Consider the following 15946-nt stretch of genomic DNA (forward strand, 5'->3'; position numbering starts at 1 on the left):
TTATTAGTGAGGTCGAGTTCCCCTGGTTTCATATGCTGTTATTAGTGAGGTCGAGTTCCCCTGGTTTCATATGCTGTTATTAGTGAGGTCGAGTTCCCCTGGTTTCATATGCTGTTATTAGTGAGGTCGAGTTCCCCTGTTCCCAGATTTCTTTTTTCAATATCTGTTAAATCGTGAATTTCTGCAGAATGGGTGGATGGCTGTTTTTTGTTACCCTGTTAAGTAGTTTTTCTTTCATGCAAATCTATACAGTTATAGTGCACAGAAAATGTAGGTTGTGTTGTACAAATAGCTATTTGAATATATATATATATTTTTTTATCACCCTCAAGGTAGTGGAGATGTTACATTTCTGCAGGCAGGAGGCGCTACAGTTCATTCTAACGTGGGATTCGGGAGTCCTATAAATTAAATATTGTAGTCCTTGTAATAAACGGTGTATTATGCAAAGCTTTATATTTCTACACATTAACACAGTTTAATACCGATTGAATAAGTAAATACAATCATTTGAGGGTTAAAATGCAGTAGCCCACTCTGAAATCTAATATCATGGATTGTATTATAAGGAGCTATTATTACAGCAACCTTTAATAGTTGATGTAGACCCAGCTACCTCATGCAAACTTATGCAAATAATTACGAGTAAAATATTAAACCGTCAACAGGGGGACAGTCTCTAAAAGCAGTTATAGTTTTACATCTTTGTGATGTCATTCTCTGTTGGAGCATTTCGCGGCAGCAGCAGGCGACACAGGTTGGGGGAATAACGAGAGAGGGGGGCAGTTGACAGTTTACCAGGCGTAAAAGACAGGGAAACGAAGCCGATAGACTAGCTACAACTTATAGGAAGAAAGCAGCTGTCCGTCAACCTCTCCAAAACGCAGTCATGTTATCTTTATCCATTAGGATATGTTTTTATTCTGAATAGGCTATTATTCTCCAATCACACCGTTCTCTTCTCCCAAAACATCCCAGGATAGGATAGAGAGGATGTTATTGTAATAATAGCCATGAATTCGGCGGAACAGACGGTAACGTGGCTGATAACGTTGGGGGTCTTGGAGTCACCGAAAAAGACAATTTCTGACCCTGAAGGATTCCTGCAGTCTTCTCTCAAAGATGGGGTTGTCCTGTGCAAGCTGGTGGAGCGATTGCGCCCTGGTTCTGTTGAGAAAGTAAGGTCATATCTTATTGCCTGGATGTCCCACCTCTGCCTTAGACAACTATTATGTGGAACTTGAATAATTAAACATTGTATTAGTATGTCTTTGTTGTTGTAGATCTCAAACTGATCCTATTTTAGATCATTAACAGAGGGGTTATTGTCCGGAGTAGAGTGGAATTCCCGGACAGATGTCCGTGTGTCTCACTTCAGCACTAGTTTGCATTGACAATGAGATAGATACCTATTCCCAATATAACCTATTCTTAAGTGAGTAATAACGTAATTGTATTCACATAGGCTACACATGGCATTGAAGTCACATTATTTTTTTTCTAGATTGAAAACAGACGCTTTAAAAAAAAAAAAATAACATGTTTGATTTTCGGATAACGTATGCACATTTGTATTTTTGTTCCACCCAAAAATGTTGCTATAATAAACGGGTGTTTTTGGTTCGGATCAACTGCTATAATGGGGTACACTACAAATAGATTAACATGAGTGGGCCGCCATTGACTGCAATTTCAATTTCACTCAGAGGAAGACCTCCCACCTCACCCTCTCTTTTAAAGGAACAGTGTGTTTAAACATATTTATCCATCAGAGTAGACCACTCACATAGGCTTACATTGTAACATTGGGAAACGCATTAGCCTAGTGATGGGACTCTCCCAATTATTCAGTGAAACTCTCTCATTTAAGGGCTATGGAAACACCATTGTATTAGGGATCCTTTTAATACTTTTTTTTTTTTTAGGCAAGTCAGCTAAAAAAATTCTTATGTACAATGACTGCCTAGCCCGGCCAAACCGTAACCCGGACGACGCTGGGCCAATTGTGCGCCGCCTTATGGGACTCCTAATCACGACCGGATGTGATACAGCCAGGGTCTGGAGTGACGCCTCTAGCATTGAGATACAGTGCTTTAGACCGCTGCGCCACTCGGGAGACGCTATGGGCTTGGACTTTTTTGTATTTTTGTTGTAAAGCAATTCAAAATATACAATATAGAAAAACAGAGTATATAACGGAGTATACAAACATTACAAACAACATTCAGGGGGATACAGACAATACATTGTATAAAGACAGTGGTGGGAAATGTACCCCATTTTCATACTTGAGTAAAAGTAAAGTTACGTTAATAGAAAATGACTCAAAAGTCAAAACTTGAGTAAAAGTTTTTTTTAAGTCTTTGGTTTTAAATATACTTAATTATCAAAAGTAAATGTGATTGCTAAAATATACATAAGTATCAAAAGTAACATTAAAAATTATTTCAAATTCCTTACATTAAGCAAACGACAGCACGATATTTTTACAGATAGCCAGGGGCACACTCCAACACTCATACATAATTTACAAACGAAGCATTTGTGTTCCGATGCAGTAGGGATGACCAGGGATTTTCTCTTGATGAGTGTGTGAATTGAACCAGTTTCCTGTCCTGCTAAGCATTTCAAATGTAACGAGTACTTTTGGGTGTTAAGGGAACATGTATGGAGTAAAAAGTACATTATTTTCTTTAGGAATATAGAGTGGTAAAAGTTGTCCAAAATATAAATAGTAAAGTACAGATACCCCCCAAAATTACTAAATAGTACATTAAAGTATTTTTTACTTAAGTACTTTACACCACTGTATAAAGACTAATTAATTACAAACAAACGTTTTGATAGCTTTCTTTTGTCACGAGAAGAAGAAATCGTGTTTATTTGCTGCCTTGACATTTTAACTGAGGGGGAAAAAACGTAATTTCTGTCACACACCGACAGAGCAAGAATGTACCTGCCCTTGTCACTTGCAATTTATCCACAATTGGGAAAAGTTAACAGCATAACTACAACATCAACAGGTCAGGGACTTCTAAATAACAGCCAATTGACGATAGGCATAATAAGGAGAGCAATGGTTAGGTTATTAAAGGTTATGAAGCATGTGATTGCCACTACTGATATAGTCGCGGAGGGTTCTGTTTGCACAGGTAGGCACCAAAAGGTGTAGCCGCAGGGTTCTGGTTTTCACCGTGGAATATACACACCACGTCATTTCCTCTCCTACTAATCCAATTTCCCGATGGGAAATTGAGGGGTCTTTTAGAAACACCGATTGGAGATCTTAGTTTCACACTGAAATCGTGGATCTGTACCGTCTTTTGAAAAACCGAGAACGAAACAGGTTACCTACGGACGGCCGTATGCGTGCACGTACGGCTCGGGGATTTACTTCAAAAAACGTTTAACTCCCTTTCACACAGATCTTCCAAGAACCAAGGAATGATAGTGAGTTCCAGAGCAATATAAAGGAGTTTCTGAAAGGCTGCGGGTCCTTCCGAGTGGAGGTGAGTAATTTAACCTGCCCGCTGCTCTGTAACTTTGTTGTAAATATCGACAATACAACGCGCTCTAAACATGACTGAAAACACTATCAACATTTAATTTGATCAACACGTGAGCCTGCCCCATGGGACGTTAGCACAGCCCAGTTGTACAAGCCTACAAGCAGAAATACTACAGTTGCAGCCCGTCGCCCTTTGGATACTAAGTCTGGGTTTTCATTTGTATTTCTAACGTAGTGTAACAACATTCCAAACGAATACTACCCTACTCAATGTGTAGGGTTAGGGTAGAATGATTTGGTCCCCATGATTTGGCCGTTTAACTGAGAAGTTCACCATTTTACAACTTGATGTTAGATGGTTCCTCATCCTGAAAATAATCTATGGGCCCGGAGAAACTGCAATCCATGCTTCAGTTCTTTACACAGCCATTACAAACTTCAGCTGACATTAGCCACCGTTAGCTAAAAAGCAATGGAAGCGATGGGGCCAAACCAACTCCATATTTCGTTTAATGTTACTTAAAGGTGATTTGGCCATAACAATCTAATAAAAACATGCTCACAAATTAGCTGAAGTTTGTAATGGCCGTGTAAAGAACTGAACCATGGATTCTGGTTTCTCCTGGCCTATAGACTATTTTCAGGGTGAGGAACCATCTAACATCAAGTTGTAAATTAGTGATCTTGTCCTTTAATTCAACAACAAATTGTTATTCTGCATATTGAGCTGTCCTGGTCAATATGCAGAACAAGGGAATTTAACTGTGGGCACATCTACTGTAATGAGTAGCCAAGGCCAAGACCCATATTTCAGTCTGTCAATACCATGAACCCTATTTCAACATTACAAAACACTTTCAAATTCTACTGTGTGAAACCTGAGTTGTTGGAGTTCTGTTTTAAAGCACAAATGGCATCTCTTGGAATACTGTGCAGCTATCACACAATTTTCTATTTGTCATGGAAACAAGATTTGCCTCAAACTTCTGAGAGATTGTGTGATATGGCAGGTGTCAGGTAAACATGTAAACAAAGGTGTGATCTGAACAGCCTCCTGATTTTAAAATCCGTCTGGGAACGTAGACAGTCCACTTCTCCCGAAAAATATACATTTGTACACCTTGTAGTAAACTACTTGCCTTACCGTGGCCTAGTTCTTGTGAATGCCTTGTCTCATCTCGACCCTGTTACTGACTGCTTCAAGACCAGGCCTTATGGAAAGACTGTGACCGCTCTGTTCCAGTGTTCACACGATACCACTGAGAATGAAGCAGTGTATTGGCATGCATCCAAGTGCTATGCTAGTGTGGATATTGGCCTGTGACTGAGAGTGAGAGCTGCTGGACAGTTATATCTCATGGCTGCTCACTGCAGTGTTGAGGCTGGGCTGCAGCAATAGTAACTAGCATGGCCTTTAGCACCCGACTCAGGTCTGTCTGGTCCTGTCTGTCTGTCTGGTCCTGTCCTGTTGTCAGTCATGCCTAACAGAATAAATACAGTTTATGCATGAGGTGGGGGGGGGGGGTCATGAGAATGTCAACCCAACCAATGGATTTTCCAATGAGGTCGATTAGGTCGCAAGGCTAAATTCCAAAATGACCAGACATGGACATACACTGTAGTGTGAAGGAGCAATAAGCTGTCATGATGGCCATGGTAGATTATTGTCCCAAAACAACCCCTACCTTATAGACATTCATTCCTAATAGATCTCTTCACTCTAGAGACCACATTGAGTCCATACACCATATTGCTTAATACATCCATGTAGTTCTCTGTCAGATCAAGAAGAGGTCATTCAGAAGTGTGTGTATAGGATTAGGGAGTAAGGGGTGGTTAGGATGGGGTTAGGTGTGTGTGTGTGTTGGTAGGACAACATGATGAGGCAGAGATTAGAGAGACGGCTCAGACTGCTGCTAATCCCCCAGATTGGCCCTGGATGGTTAAAGGGTAGGAGTGAGGGTGTGTGTGTGTCCAGACTAGGGGGGCAGGGGTGGGTAGAGGGTGGGACTGTGTGGGTGCTTAGCCATAAGTGTGCCACAGTGAGTGCTGGACCAGACTGGGTGAAAACTGCCCTCAGAGCAGAAGCAGCATGTAAGGCTGAGGAAACCAATGACACTGCTGAATTACCACTCGGCTATGAAAATGACCTAATACTCTGACAGGGAAGTAGACCTCGTAGAGCTACTACACTTACTGCCATGCCAAATGGTGCTGAACACAATAGAATAGCAGTAAGTAAACTGGGGTGTTGGCCTGGTTGTGCAACAGAGTTAGTACATCTCCTGCTGTGGCCCAGTCACCTGGTACACTTAGTCACCTTAGGAAGCCTGATGAAATCCTGTACTACAGAATTAGGTAGTAATCTGATAAATACGGTCACACCATATCCTGCCAGGCCAGGGCACTCATGGCGTTTCATGTGGGCTATATCTATCTAACAGTCATTTAATGAAATCTGACAACATATATTTGAAAGAGACACCCATGCCAAATGACACTCCTGTCCTAAAGGTCAAAGTTCAAATATGAAACGCCCAACATTGCAGGTAGCAATTATTTTGAGAATAATACAACATGAAGTGTCCTGAGTGTATTAGTGGTTGATCCCCAGTTAGACAGAGGGTGGATCTCAACGTGACACTCACATTCCTGACCTGTCTGGACTGAGAACAAAGAGAGGGAGAGCAGGATGTCCTTAGCCCTGGGGCTTCCTTCCTGTGGTTGTCTGTGGTACGATGCACTGCGCTGTCTATATCCCAGCGTCTGTACACAGTCTCGGTAATGCTTGGGTAGATTATGGCTGAGTTCTGCTGCCTGTGTCAATCAGTAGTTGTTTTAACTCTGTGATATTCTCCAGGCCTCAAACCTAGCCCTCCTTACTGTGAGAAATATCTTTACCGACATTACACAAATCACTGTACTATGGGAATGTCTGGAAGTTCCAGTGTCAGGTTATCATCACCAGAACCAGAGGAAATATGACAAGACCTTTAAGCTGTTGCAATGTAATGAAACAGTTGTTTGTTTTCAGTCAGTTATATAGATATTTTATTTTAAACAAGTATTGAAAAGCTAAAGGATATCTCTCCCTCCTCTTCTCAGCCATTTGAGGTCAATGACCTTCTCCAGGGACTGAACTTCACCAAGGTGCTCAACTCTCTGGTGGCACTGGCCAAAGCCACCGAGGGTAAGTGGACGAAGACAGAAGTGTGTCTGGGGTGATTCATGGAAGGTTTCCTGTTTTCTATGCAAATCCATACCTGTGAAGTCCCAGATGTAACCTCTAGTCTCTATCAGACTGGGCGTTGTGTGTTATTAGGCCTGTGTGTGTGTGTGTGTGTAGAATGATGGGTGCACGTTGCAGGATGTTGTGTTCTTCACTCACATTAATGTGTGTTGAACCTAAAGTAGCAGGTGTAAAATAAACTCCTGAAACTAGACCCCCCACATTCTGTCAGGGGCGGGGGGGTTCTCTTCCGCTCTCTTCAACCAATCCAGTAAATGTGGGGGAGGAGTTAAGATGGAGTGACGCCTTGTTAACGTCCAAAAGCGGAAGTTGCGTCACAGGCTCTCTTCCATTTCCCCTGAAAACCGGATCATCTGGTTGTTGACGGCCCCGCCGAGGCTAATGTGTGTGTCCTCATCCCTCACTCTCTCCTCCACAGGCATAGGAGTGGGCAGTGACTCTGTGTGTGTGTGCTCATCCCTCTCTCTCTCCTCCACAGGCATAGGAGTGGGCAGTGACTCTGTGTGTGTGTCCTCATCCCTCTCTCTCTCCTCCACAGGCATAGGAGTGGGCAGTGACTCTGTGTGTGTGTGTGCTCATCCCTCTCTCTCTCCTCCACAGACATAGGAGTGGGCAGTGACTCTGTGTGTGTCCTCATCCCTCTCTCTCTCCTCCACAGACATAGGAGTGGGCAGTGACTCTGTGTGTGTGTGTGTGCTCATCCCTCTCTCTCTCCTCCACAGACATAGGAGTGGGCAGTGACTCTGTGTGTGTCCTCATCCCTCTCTCTCTCCTCCACAGACATAGGAGTGGGCAGTGACTCTGTGTGTGTCCTCATCCCTCTCTCTCTCCTCCACAGACAGGAGTGGGCAGTGACTCTGTGTGTGTCCTCATCCCTCTCTCTCTCCTCCACAGACATAGGAGTGGGCAGTGACTCTGTGTGTGTCCTCATCCCTCTCTCTCTCCTCCACAGACATAGGAGTGGGCAGTGACTCTGTGTGTGTCCTCATCCCTCTCTCTCTCCTCCACAGACATAGGAGTGGGCAGTGACTCTGTGTGTGTGTGTGTCCTCATCCCTCTCTCTCTCCTCCACAGACATAGGAGTGGGCAGTGACTCTGTGTGTGCGCATCACTCGTCCTCATTACGGATCAAGTCGTTTGACTCTCTGAACACTCAGTCTCCCCGCGGACGCTCCTCCAAGCTCCTCCACAACCAGTACCGCAGCCTGGTGAGTCACACAACCACATTAGAACCCAACAGAACCACAGCAACCAACAGAACTAGACGGAACCATTTGAGGTGGTTCTCACCTGCAGCTTGGGGTTGTTCTCGGTCTCCATTTGTTTTTGCTCCATCCTTACTTTCTCAATCTCTTCTTTTTTTCTCTCCCTCTTAATTTCTCCCCTTCTCTCCTGCTCCTCTGTTCCCTTCCTCCGTCGCTCCCTCTTTCCTCCCCACTAGGACATGTCAGAGAGCGGTGGGCAGCGGGTACTGGTGAGGGCCAAGTTCACCTTCCAGCAGACCAATGAAGACGAGCTGTCCTTCAACAAGGGTGACATGATCAGTGTGTCGCGCCAGGAAGACGGCGGCTGGTGGGAGGGCTCGTTCAACGGCAACAAGGGCTGGTTCCCTAGCAACTATGTCAAGGAGGTCAAAGGCAGCGGTGGGTGTCAGTGATTGGGCGGCTTGGATTGAATATTAAGTAGGGATCATAGTTTGTATTGGCGAGTTTAAACATTAGGCTTATGCATCTCTATAACAACTTTATAATCATCTATAGCAGCTCTATTACAACTGTATAACTCTCAGAGAAATATCTCCTGTATTGATGATATTTGATAGTGGTCCCCCCTATAGCTGACTGTACCTCTGAATCACGCAGCTAAACCAGGCTGTTGATAGCTGGTGTGATTTACGCACCGTATTTAATGTGTGTCTCTAGGGAATATCCTCTGCTGTTTTTAATGGCGATACATCAAATACCCATTTCATGCAGTCAGCATTTCCCCCGGCTGCTAGAGCTGTAATAACATGATTTATTTATTTGACCAGGTAAGCTGACTGAGAACACCTACGCATTCACAGCAATATAGGGTGGTATGCTGCTGGCCAAAGAGAATGATCATGAAGAGAATCATTTAAAACGGCAATATGTAACTTTTTGGGTGTCCATAGATCAGTCATTCGCACTGAAGTGGTAGATATGTTCTATGTGCGCTATTTCTATGCTTCTTGTTCTTAAGTTTAGTTTTTCCGTCTTCTACTTTTGTTTTTGTACACCAGCTTCAAAGAGCCGAAAATACAATATTGATTCTCTACACTATGCGTGCTTGTTTTGTCGCATAAACTGAAATTAGGAGAACTACTAGAATTTGAGAAACCAGGAAATAGCGGAGCAATTTCTGCGTAGTGCGTCTTTTAAAAGAGGAATTACAGAGTGAAGGAACGTGTTGCCAATACTAAGCTCACTAAGACATGGCTCTACTCCAGCTTATTCAATGGACTGCCATGTGCAAAGCATTACAGATCGAAATGTAATGCAGAGTAGAGCTCTGAGTTTGTTCTATACACTATATTTCTATCTGCAACACTAAGTGTTCTATCAGATCATATACAGAAATGTATAGTAGATGTATAAACTCTTTGTGCACAGCTGTTGTGCACAGTGATTGCACTATTAATGTAGCTATTGTGCATTATAAGGGAGAGGAAGGAAACTGCATGGTTAAACAAAGACAGGACATTCCTTATCTGAGCCTGTGGGTGGGACTTCCCCAAACACACCAAACAGCTCCCAGTGCTTCCCTCTGTTGGCCTACTACCTACCTACACATGATGAACTATGTATCAAACTAATTGGCATTTCTCTATAAGCTCACGGTGGTAACCCACTCCCTTTCTGTATCCAATCAGTCACACGTGAACATGCCCTCTGTCTCTGGCTGCAGAGAGCGAGCCACAGTTTTTGTTCCTTTGCTGTGTGTCATGTTGTTCCCTCTCCATTCTGTATGCTATCTCTGCCCCAAGGGTTAGCTAACTAAAACACAGCAACATGAATGTGTCCCCATTTCTCTGTGGTGCATAGAAAGCCTCTGGTCTGGTCGTTAGCTAAATGAAGCCAGCATCTTTCCCTGCCGGATAACATTGCTTTAAACTCTATTATAAAATGAACGACTTCATGTTTCTGTCCTACTTCTACTCTACACTTTCTTCTCCTCTCTCTCTACCACACAGACAAACCAGTGTCTCCTAAGTCTGGCACCCTCAAAAACCCTGTGAAAGGCTTTGACACACCAGCTGTCAGCAAGACCTACTATAACCTGGTGAGAACCTACACGACCTACTGCACTGAGATCTGAAATACCACGAGGGTTTTAGAATTGAGGCTTTTGCCTGCCGTGTGTTCGTGTGCAGTAATGTAGGTTGTTTCTTCCGTCTGACTGGCTGCTGGGCCAGCTGTGCCTCAAGGCCCTGTGACTGGCTGCTCCGTTCCTATCTAGTGGTAGCACACTGTCACTATGGTGTGTGTGTTTTGGTGTCTGGGTCAGTAATAGTTCACAGGGACTGTCCTGCAGCCGTGACGGTGATGGAGCACATTGCAAAGCATCCTGGGAGGCCCTCTGTTTATTCTGGTGCTGAGAGAAGAGAAGCTGAGGGCGGGAGATATCAACTATTCAGGACAAGACCATTTCAGGAGAGGAGAGTATATCTGAGGAAATGGCGGGAGATCTGAGGAGAGTATCTGTTGTCCCAGTGGACAATAATACGTTAAGATCCACACAGAGCAATCTGATAGAAATCAATACATTATGATATGGGGAAAGAAGTGAATAGTTCAGTACTAGTCTTTATGAAGACTTGAAGGTAACCTCATCACAGTGTTAAGTTATCTTGTGTTACAAGATCCAAATGAGTTTGAGAGTTGAAATATGAGCCCCACAACATCAGGAGTTAAGTTACCTGGCTGTCCGCCATTAGTGGATGTTAGATGGGTTAAAGCCAACTTAAACCCTCCACCTTCATCCATCCATCTCTGCATCCTTCATAAAGCCTGCTCTGAACCTAGCCAGTAATGACATGGACTGAAGAGGTCAGTATTTGATGAGAAAAGGATAGTTTATTTCTGTCTAATGGGTTCCTCATATGAAACATAAAGACAAAAGAAAAGAAAATACTTCAAAAATGAAGTGAAGAGGACAGGCTTCAGGAAGCAGAATGGACGGTCTCCCTGGCCCCATTCTGGCCCCATTCTGTCAACGAGGGGGAGGTTAGGAGGAGAGAGGGTGGGTCTCCTCAGTGGGGTTGTCTGAGTTCAGTGTCTGTCTGTCCGCCTGCCTGTCTATCCGTCAACATCCTCTCCTAACCCCCCTGTTCTCTCTCTCCATCCAGGTGCTCCAGAACATTCTAGAGACCGAGACCGAGTATTCCAAGGAGCTCCAAAGCCTACTGACCTCATACCTGCACTCACTGCAACCCACAGACAAGTGAGTGTGTTTGTGTTCACGTGTGTGTGTGTGTGTGTGTGTGTGTGTGTGTGGGTCTGATTTGAGCATACTATGAACCTTACTGTACCCCAACCATATCGCTCCAGCTTTCCCCACACCGTCTCCCTCTGTCTCCAGGTTGAGCAGTGCAGACGTCAGTCACATCCTGGGGAATCTGGAGGACATCTCTACCTTCCAGCTGATGTTGGTTCAGTCCTACGAGGAATGTACCAGGTGAGTCCCCGAACACACACACACACACCATATGATCAGTCCAGAATTGACCAAATGTATCTCATCAATACATGGATGTACCAAATGGGTGCCCGCAAACTTAAAATATGAATCAACTCTGAAATAGACCACGTCCTGTCTGCCAATAGGATCTAAAGCCACACCTTAAAACCCGCCGTGTGGGAGGGAGCACTATTCCTCATATATAATAGTACATGCTGTTATATATAAACATGCTGTTTATACAGGTCACACTGACACCTACTGGTAGACTCTGGTAGTGCTGTGGTGATGAGCACATTGTGTGTGTGTGTGTGTGTAGGCTTCCAGAGAGCCAGCAGAGAGTAGGGGGCTTCTTCCTCAACCTGCTGCCCGAGATGAAGGCTCTCTACATGGCCTACTGCTCCAACCACCCCTCGGCTGTCAACGTCCTCACAGAACACAGGTAAGTGTGTGTGTGTGTGTGTGTGTAACCAAATCCATCGTGTGATTTTTATGTCACCGGGTTGACTGTCATAGCGGACTATTTTCAGTTACAATATCTGCAAAGTATTTTGAGTGTTTCAGTGAGGGACTGGGGGAGTTGAATATGTCGCTGTGTGTTTCAGTGAGGGACTGGGAGTTTAATATGTCGCTGTGTGTTTCAGTGAGGGACTGGGAGTTTAGTATGTCGCTGTGTGTTTCAGTGAGGTACTGGGGGAGTTGAATATGTCGCTGTGTGTTTCAGTGAGGTACTGGGGGAGTTGAATATGTCGCTGTGTGTTTCAGTGAGGGACTGGGAGTTTAGTATGTCGCTGTGTGTTTCAGTGAGGGACTGGGGGAGTTTAGTATGTCGCTGTGTGTTTCAGTGAAGGGCTGGGGGAGTTTAGTATGTCGCTGTGTGTTTCAGTGAAGGGCTGGGGGAGTTTAATATGTCGCCCTGTGTTTCAGTGAGGGACTGGGGGAGTTTAATATGTCGCCCTGTGTTTCAGTGAGGGACTGGGGGAGTTCAGTATGTCGCTGTGTGTTTCAGTGAGGGACTGGGAGTTTAGTATGTCGCTGTGTGTTTCAGTGAGGGACTGGGGGAGTTTAGTATGTCGCTGTGTGTTTCAGTGAGGGACTGGGGGAGTTTAGTATGTCGCTGTGTGTTTCAGTGAGGGACTGGGGGAGTTTAGTATGTCGCTGTGTGTTTCAGTGAGGGACTGGGGGAGTTTAGTATGTCGCTGTGTGTTTCAGTGAGGGACTGGGGGAGTTTAGTATGTCGCTGTGTGTTTCAGTGAGGGACTGGGGGAGTTTAATATGTCGCTGTGTGTTTCAGTGAGGGACTGGGAGTTTAGTATGTCGCTGTGTGTTTCAGTGAGGGACTGGGGGAGTTTAGTATGTCGCTGTGTGTTTCAGTGAGGGACTGGGGGAGTTTAGTATGTCGCTGTGTGTTACAGTGAGGGACTGGGGGCGTTTAGTATGTCGCTGTGTGTTTCAGTGAGGGACTGGGGGAGTTTATGGAGGGGAAGGGAGCCAGTAGTCCAGGTATCCTGACCCTCACCACTGGTCTCAGTAAACCCTTCATGAGGCTGGACAAATACCCTACACTGTTGAAGGAACTGGAGAGACACATGGAGGTGAGAGGGAGACAGTCTTGTTATTTTGTATTTATTTTTTTAAGGGGTAGAGCAGCCCTAATATTACAGACAGATTGTAGCTTCCGTCAATGGAATTGTCTGTGTCATTTCCAATCTCCCATATATATTGTTTTGTAAATATACAGTCAAAAGTTTGGAAACACTCATTCCAGGGTTTTTATTTTTTACTATTTTCTACAATGTAGAATAATAGTGAGGACATCAACTATTAAATAACCCATATGCAATCATGTCGTAACCAAAAAAAAAAGTGTTAAACAAATGTAAATATATTTTATATTTGAGATTCTTCAAAGTAGCCACCCTTTGCCATAATGACTGCTTTGAACACTGTTGGCATTCTCTCAACCAGCTTCATGAAAGTCACCTGGAATGCTTTTCCCACAGACTTGAAAAAGTTTGCCACATATGCTGAGCGTTTGTTGGCTGCTTTTCCTTCACTCAGCGGTCCAACTCGTCCCAATTGTGTTGAGGTCAGGTGACTGGAGGCCAGGTAATCTGATGCAGCACTACATCACTCTCCTTCTTGGTCAAATAGCCCTTACACAGCGTGGAGGTGTTTTGGGTTATTGTTGAAACACAAATGAGAGTCCCACTAAGCGAAAGACCAGATGGGATTGAGTATCGCTGCAGAATCCTGTGGTAGCCATGCTGGTTAAGTGTGCCTTGAATTCTAAATAAATCACAGACCGTGTCACCAGCATAGCACCATCACACCACCACCTCCATGCTTCACGGTGGGAACCACACGTGCAGAGATCATCCGCTCAACCTACTCTGCATCTCACAAAGACACGGTGGTTGCAACCAGAATTTGGACTCATCAGACCAAAGCACAGATTTCCACTGGTCTAATGTCCATTGCTCGTGTTTCTTGTCCCAAGCAAGTCTCCCTTTTATCGGTGTCCTTTAGTAGTGGATTCTTTGCAGCAATTTGACCATGATGGCCTGATTAACTCAGTGTCCTCGTAACTGTTGATGTGTCTGTTACTTGAACTCTGAAGCATTTATTTGGGCTGCAATTTCTAAGGCTGGTAACTAATGAACTTATCCTCTGCAGCAGAGGTAACTCAGGGTCTTCCATTCCTGTGGCGGTCCTCATGAGAGCCAGTTTCATCATAGCGCTTGATGATTTTCGTGACTGCACTTGAAGAAACTTTCAATGTTCTTGAAATGTTCCGGATTGACTGACCTTCATGTCTTAAAGTAATGATGGACTGTCATTTCTCTTTGCTTATTTGAACTGTTCTTGCCATAATATGGGCTTGGTCTTTTACCAAATAGGGTTATGTTCTGTATACCACCCCTACCTTGTCACAACACAACTGATTGGCTCAAACGCATTAAGAAGGAAAGAAATTCCACAAATTAACCTTTAACAAGGCACACCTGTTAATTGAAATGCATTCCAGGTGACTACCTCATGAAGCTGGTTGAGAATACCAAGAGCGCAAAGCTGTCATCAAGGCACTGGGTGGCTACTTTGAAGAATCTCAAATATAAAATATATTTACATTTAACACTTTTTTTGGTTACTACAGGATTCCATGTGTTATTTCATACTTTTGATGTCTTTAAAAAAAATATATATATTCCTTTATTATTTTCCTCTAACCCTACCACCCCTCTACCAATTGTAGTAAACTAATGAACAACAACACTTAGGCGTCTACTTCCAACTTATACATTCTACAAACATTTCACGAACAGTGTATCTTTAGTTATTGTTTTGTTTGTTTTTAGTCCCATCGATCTGTGTTTTTGTCTATGTACTATAGATAACGGTCATTTGCCTGTGAATGGTTGCTTTTTGTTGTGTAGTTGTTGACTATATCAACTGTGTTAGACCTGTGATCTTCTGATGAATCAAACATCCCCATCTTCTTCATCAGGAGCATCATGCTGATCGACCAGACATCCAGAAGTGTTTGACCTCCTTCAAAGGCCTCTCTGTAAGTCGGACATACACCGTCCCTGTCTCCTGTCTTCTGTAAGTCTCCGTTTAATGACTTATGCCGTGTTGAAGGGTTACATTTACATGTCTCTTGTTGATGATGTACACTACCGTTCAAAAGTTTGGGGTCACTTATTTTTTCAATTTTAAAATGACATCAAATTGATCAGAAATGCAGTGTAGACATTGTTAATGTTGTAAATGACTATTGTAGCTGGAATCTTTAAAAAAAAATTTAATCGATACATACATTTTGCCCATCTTAATCTTTTGTTTTTATTAGCTAGTCTGAGATATGGATTTTTCTTTGCAACTGCCTAGAAGACCAACATCCCGGAGTCGCTTCTTCACTGTTGACGCTGAGACTAGTTTTTTGCGGGTACTATTTAATGAAGCTGCCAGAATAGACTGACAAGTTTCAGAAGAAAATTATTTGTTTCTGGCCATTTTGAGCCTGTAATCGAACCCACAAATGCTGATGCTTCAGATACTCGACTAGTCTAAAGAATGCCAGTTTTATTGCTTCTTTAATCAAAACAGTTCTCAGCTGTGCTATCATAATTGCAAAAGGGTTTTCTAATGATCAATTAGCCTTTTTAAAATGATAAACTTGGATTAGCTAACACAATGTGCCATTGGAACACAGGAGTGATGGTTGCTGATAATGGGCCTCTGTACGCCTAAAATCAGCTGTTTCCAGCTACAATAGTCATTTACAACATTAACAATGTCTACACTATTTATGATCAATTTTGTTATTTTCGTGGACAAAAAGTGCTTTTCTTTCAAAAACAAGGACATTTCTAAGTGTATATGGAATCCAGTATTATTCAGGGTTAAATTGACATGTTAAATAGTCTCTGTCTTGTTGTGTTTACTGTTGCTAATCATGGGCTGGGGGAAAAGCTTTAGCCTGC

General features: G+C 43.5%; 1 protein-coding gene across 2 annotated transcripts in view; it reads left to right on the forward strand.

The window, feature by feature from the left end:
- Positions 1 to 713: 713 nt before the first annotated feature.
- LOC109882091 (rho guanine nucleotide exchange factor 7-like) overlaps positions 714 to 15946 on the forward strand; it is a 29003-nt gene continuing 13770 nt past the window's right edge. Inside the window, exons 1-11 of one of the 2 annotated variants that reach the window (XM_031792708.1) lie at positions 714 to 1178; positions 3426 to 3509; positions 6614 to 6698; positions 7833 to 7966; positions 8200 to 8401; positions 9973 to 10061; positions 11128 to 11222; positions 11361 to 11456; positions 11779 to 11901; positions 12916 to 13054; positions 14968 to 15027. In XM_031792708.1, the coding sequence (XP_031648568.1) occupies positions 1014 to 1178; positions 3426 to 3509; positions 6614 to 6698; positions 7833 to 7966; positions 8200 to 8401; positions 9973 to 10061; positions 11128 to 11222; positions 11361 to 11456; positions 11779 to 11901; positions 12916 to 13054; positions 14968 to 15027 (1272 nt within the window). In that variant the 5' untranslated portion in view covers positions 714 to 1013. The remainder of the gene's footprint in view (positions 1179 to 3425; positions 3510 to 6613; positions 6699 to 7832; positions 7967 to 8199; positions 8402 to 9972; positions 10062 to 11127; positions 11223 to 11360; positions 11457 to 11778; positions 11902 to 12915; positions 13055 to 14967; positions 15028 to 15946) is intronic. The other variant, XM_031792709.1, reaches the window with a different exon arrangement.

Source organism: Oncorhynchus kisutch, linkage group LG16 (genome assembly GCF_002021735.2).
Source record: "Oncorhynchus kisutch isolate 150728-3 linkage group LG16, Okis_V2, whole genome shotgun sequence".
Classification (NCBI taxonomy): domain Eukaryota; kingdom Metazoa; phylum Chordata; class Actinopteri; order Salmoniformes; family Salmonidae; genus Oncorhynchus; species Oncorhynchus kisutch.